Source organism: Felis catus, chromosome C1 (genome assembly GCF_018350175.1).
Source record: "Felis catus isolate Fca126 chromosome C1, F.catus_Fca126_mat1.0, whole genome shotgun sequence".
Lineage (NCBI taxonomy): Eukaryota > Metazoa > Chordata > Mammalia > Carnivora > Felidae > Felis > Felis catus.
Window position 1 is genome coordinate 107,128,979 of NC_058375.1, and position 5,062 is coordinate 107,134,040.

A 5,062-nucleotide genomic window follows, 5' to 3' on the forward strand; every position below is an offset into this window, starting at 1 on the left:
CCATTTTTTAGTTGAGCAACTTAATACTCAAGTTTGTTATAAAGGTCACCCTGTTGTAAGTAGCCAACCTGGGATGTTAGCCTCAGCTCTGACCACATTGTTTTCATCCTGTAGAGTTGCCTCTGTCTTTGAAGTGACTTTAATTGTTTCAAGATAGGGAATTTTTCTGCTTTTATATGTATCTGATGAGAATCTGAGATAAGGAGGAAGTCAGGGGCCTGGACTCCTCTCTCAGGACAGAAGATACCTTTGTCACCTTTCATCATCCCTGACACAAGGTCTTCTAGAGATGGAGAAAAAATTGATAGGATGAAGACAGAGGAAGAAAACAAGAATCTGCTCCTTCATAGTCCAGAAGCTTTGACACTGCAGTGAGACACTCCCACACTCTGTAGGTGACTATCAAGGACAAGCATACAGGGAGGGAACTGGCTGCTGGAATGTCAACCTGGGTGATGAGCCAGGCAGATGCCAACCAGCTGTCTCATGGTGTAAGCCAGACCCAGAACCCTTTATATAAAGACAACCCTCTGTCCAGATGCTCAGCCTGAATGTCTGCTTGCTGTGAGGAGGGTGAGTCCAGAGGTTGGGTCCTGGGATTGGGATAGGGATGCTTCTAAGGGGATGCCCAGATTCACAGGGGTGAGGCATAGTGAGGCGGGGTGGGGGGAAGTTGTGAGCAGAAAAACAGTGGTACATAAACCTGAGGAGTCTTTTAGGGGACATAAGAAGAATATCTGTGGAGTTTGTGAGAAGAACTGAGGGTCTAAAGCCTTTGATAACACTGGCCTCCTCCTCAGGTACCATTTTCCTGCATCAGGAGCTCTCTCCCTGGAAAAGATGCTTTAGTAATTTACACCTTGTGAGCAGAGTTGTGTGTAGGAGGGTTACCTTCCCCACAGGCATGTACGTTTACAATTTTTTAATGTTTATTTGTTTTTGAGAGAGAGACAGAGCACAAGTAGGGGAGGGGCAGAAAGAGGGAGACACAGAATCCAAAGCAGGCTCCAGGCTCCGAGCCATCAGCACAGAGCCTGATGTGAAGGGAATGTGTATTTAGATATTGTCTATAAGTGGAAAGGGGAAGGCTATACCTTTCATTAGAAGCATTTTCAGTATTTCTGAAGCTTATTGAAAAGTGTTTTGTTGAATGGGTTAATTGTTAAATCAGCCACCCTGCTGTGCTGGTCACTGGGTTGCCTGTACACGAACAGGTGAATTTGGGAGGACAGAGGAATGGAGACTATCTTCTGTTTCTCCCTGGCTACGTGTGGTGTTAGAGAGTATGCCTGCATCCTCCAAGTCATGTTTGTTATGCTTCTGCTGTGGAGGGGTTTATGTGTGGCTGAATGTCAGTCTTGTGATTTAGGAATCTTGCACTTTCTGGGTTACCCCATCTTAGGCAGTTGCTCCCTGCTTTTAAGAGGGACCAGGGAGAAACCATTTCTGAGGCCAGCAGACTGTCCCACTTTGGGTGATTTACAACAGCAACCAGCCTGGGCAAGTTGCCATGTTGGTTCTGAGCCTTTCCAAGGCTTGTATGTTGTGTGTGTGTGTGTGTGTGTGTGTGTGTGCATATGTCCATGAGGGTCATTTAAACACATTCACCTAAAAAGATTGAGTGTAGAGAAACAAGCATTTTATGTTGGGTTTGAGCTGGATCCTTGACTTTCTAGTGGATGCTTTGAGTGCAGATGGTACCTGAGTGCTTGCTCCAATACACTCATTTTTACATGTTTTCACATGTATGTGTTCCCAGTGCATGTATGTGAGGATAGTCAAGCTTCTGTGGGTGCACGGCCTCTACTTTGGAAGCAGTGTTACTTCTACCTCCTATAAGTGGCTCTTCTGCCACTTAGGCCAAGGAATCATGCTGTCTTCAATGCCCTCTTGTGTTGGAACACTGGTATGTCCATCCTCCAGGGGAGACCCTGGACATCTGCAACCCCGGATGTGCCTTTGAAGCTCCTTCAGATCAGGACCTCAGGTCCTTTGGTAGATCCAAGGCAGGTCTCATGGGCAGCGGTAACTAATATTGAGTCCATCTAACTCAGAAGTGTTCTTGGGTAAAGGTTGAGAGTTGGAGAGGAAAGGACAGGGAAGAAGCAGGGTGTCTTCCCCTTGGTTTTGTCTCCTTTTTCTCAACAGCTCATGCTCCTAACACTGGTCTTTCTACCCTCAGGTCCCATCACCTGCCTGCATCAGAATCATGTGTGACCAGCAGCAGATTCAGTGTTGCATGTCACTCCCCCAGTGCTGTGTGAAGGGCTCCTCCTTCTATCCCTCCCAGAATCCCAGTGCCAGGAGCCAGGTTGTGGTCCAAGCACCTTGTGAGATGCAAATTGTGGAGTGCCCCGCACCATGCCCAGTTCAAGTTTCTCAGGTAAAATGCCAGGCTCCATGCCAGTCCCAGACCACACAGGTGAAGTGTCAGGCTCCATGCCAGTCTAAGACCACCCAAGTGAAGGGCCAGGCTTCAAGCCAGTCCCAGACCACCCAAGTGAAGAGCCAGGCTTCAAGCCAGTCTCAAATTTCCTGTGTTCAATGCCAGGCTCCATGCCAGCCTCAGGTTTCCTACGTGCATTGTGAAGCCCCATGCCCTTTTCAGACCTGCTATATGGAATGTGCTCCAGTTTATTATACAGAAACTTGTTATGTGGAATGCCCAGTCCAGACCTACATACCCTGTCCAGCTCCTCAGCCTGTCCAGACTTACGTGGCTTCTCCCCCAGTTTCCCAGACTCAGGGGAGATTCTCCACTCAGTGCCAGTATCAGGGCTCCTCCAACAGATGCTCCCCGCAGCGTCAGTCCCAGGCTTCCTACAGCACCTGTGCCCCGCAGTTCCGATCTGGGGCTTACTACGGCGACTGCGCCCCCCAGCGCCAGTCCCGGGCTGCATTTAGCACTTGCGCACCCCAGTGCCAGGCCACTGGCTCTTACCGGAGCTTCACCGCACAGCGTCGCTCGCGGAGCTCCACCAGATGCCTCCCTGCTCGCCAGCTGCAGCCTTCCTACCGCAGCTGCTCCCCACCACGACGGTCTGAGCCTTACTACAGCGGCTGCCTGTCATCAGCGTGCTCTTCGGGCTCCTATAACTACTGCACCCCTCCGCGCCGCTCGGAGCCCATCTATAGCAGTGGCTGTCCTCGGGCTCGCACTTCAGGCTGCTCTCAGAGATGTGGTCCCAAGTGCCGGATAGAGATTTCTTCCCCCTGCTGCCCCAAGCAGGTCCCCCCGCAAAAGTGTCCTGTTCAGATTCCTCCCATCAGACGCTGCTCTGAGAGTTGTGCCCCACGACCCTCCTGGGGTGCCTTCTGCCCGGAGCTGAGGCCACGTGCAGAGTCACGTCCACTCCCAAGCTTCTGTCCACCGCGGCGTCGGGACCAAAGTCCAGAGCCGCCGCTGCATCGATGCCCACCCCCTGCCCCCTGTCCATGCCCACGTCCTGCTCCGCGGCTGTATCCTCGCCCAGAGCCAAGCTCGAGGTCAGGGCCTGGTCCGTGTCCTCCACCGCGGCGACTCTCTGAACCCTGTCTGTGTCCAGAGCCACGTCCAGCCCCACGTCGTTTCCCAGCGCAGCGTGAATTTCCCGAATGGCGTCCGTGTCTACAGCCCTATGAGCATCCAGAACCTCATTCACTCCCGGAGCCAATTCCTCTTCCAGCGCCGTGCCCGAGCCCGGAGCCCTGTGTGGAGCCCCCGTGCGATCCCAGCCCGTGCTCAGGCCCCAATCCAATCCCATGTCCGGGGGACCTGGGCTGTCATGAGTCCAGCCCATGCCGCCTGGACACCGAGGCTCCAAGCTGCGACCCAGCTGCTTATAACCAGTGGCAAGGAAGTGGTGACAGCTGTGGACCCTGTGATACGATTCCAGAGCCACAGGGTGTCAGTGATTGTGGAGACCAAGGAGGCTCCTATGTTGGAGTAAAAGGAGGTCCTTCTGCTGGAACAAAGGGTGCTTATTTTTAAAGAAGCATGGCTAAGACATCCCTGCTTTCTGCCCTGAAAATGTCAGACCTCGATTTCCAACATGTCCCTATGTGCCTCTCTCCAAAGGCAGTTGGAGGCTCCCTGCTGCAGAGGTGATGTTGGAACTCCACTGCCTGCCATCTCAGGATCCACACCTGGGTGCCAGGCACCTTTCCAGCCTCACATCTGGATCTTCCCCTATAGGAACCCTCAGTTCTAGCTAGACCAGCCTGGCCACCAGGGCCACAGGATGTTCCTGCCTCCAAGTCTCTGCTCACCTCCACACCCCCCCCCCCCACCCCCTGCCTTACAGGGACCACTTCTCTGCTATGCCCAGCCTCTGAAATCCAGACCATCTTTCAAGACCTTTTCTTTGGAGTCTTTTCTGTTTTTTCCTACTCACAGTAACCTGCACTGACTTCCTAGAACTCATTGCATTGTCCACACCAACCATTTGGCAACTGTCTGCAACATCTCTTGAATTATTTACCTTTCCCTGCCCAACTAGGTTGTAAACTCCCATTAAAATGGAGTGAGAATATCCCTAAAGTCCCGTGCTCCTCCTTTGGCAGGCAGCTGCTCAGCCAAGTGTGTGGGTTGGCAGCCTGAGCCATGATCTATCCTGATAGGCAGACCCAGGATTGAGGACAGAAGGAGGCCATGTGACAATAAAGACGATACTCTCATAGCCTGAGTCCTGCATAATGACTGTTCTTTTTAACACCGTCCTGACTCTCTGGGATAAGCTTCTTCTTCTTCTTCTTCTTCTTCTTCTTCTTCTTCTTCGTCTTCATCTTCGTCTTTATCTTCGTCTTCTTTCAAAATCAATGCTGGGTTTATTGAAAAAAGACTGGGATAAGCTTCTTTATTACTCTTTTTCTTGAGTTTATTGTACCCATGGTCTGAGCTTTCCTTAACCAGTGGGCTTCCTTGTGGGTTTTCTGTCTCCCCTCAGCGTCCTGGAGTCTGGTAGGAGAAGATGGATAAAAGGCAGGAGGAATGAGAGAACAAGAAAAATAGCTCTTGCTCCTCAATCTGGGTTAAAGCTCTCAGGTCCAGGCTAGACAGGTCACCCAGCAGTCTGTGGAGTCG

The 5,062-nt window shown here is 51.6% G+C and overlaps 1 protein-coding gene across 3 annotated transcripts; it reads left to right on the forward strand.

Moving 5' to 3' along the window:
- Positions 1–464: 464 nt before the first annotated feature.
- LOC101088350 (keratinocyte proline rich protein) lies at positions 465–4,664 on the forward strand. Of its 3 annotated transcripts, none has more exons than XM_003990656.4 (2): positions 465–573; positions 2,183–4,664. In XM_003990656.4, exon 2 carries the CDS (start codon positions 2,210–2,212, stop codon positions 3,968–3,970), a length of 1,761 nt encoding a protein of 586 aa, XP_003990705.1. In that variant the 5' UTR covers positions 465–573; positions 2,183–2,209; the 3' UTR covers positions 3,971–4,664. The 3 variants fall into 3 exon arrangements, with proteins under 3 accessions (XP_003990705.1, XP_019693427.1, XP_019693426.2); XM_019837868.3 differs by lacking the exon at positions 465–573 and adding an exon at positions 789–906; XM_019837867.3 differs by lacking the exon at positions 465–573 and adding an exon at positions 1,780–1,906.
- The last annotated feature ends 398 nt before the right edge of the window (positions 4,665–5,062 follow it).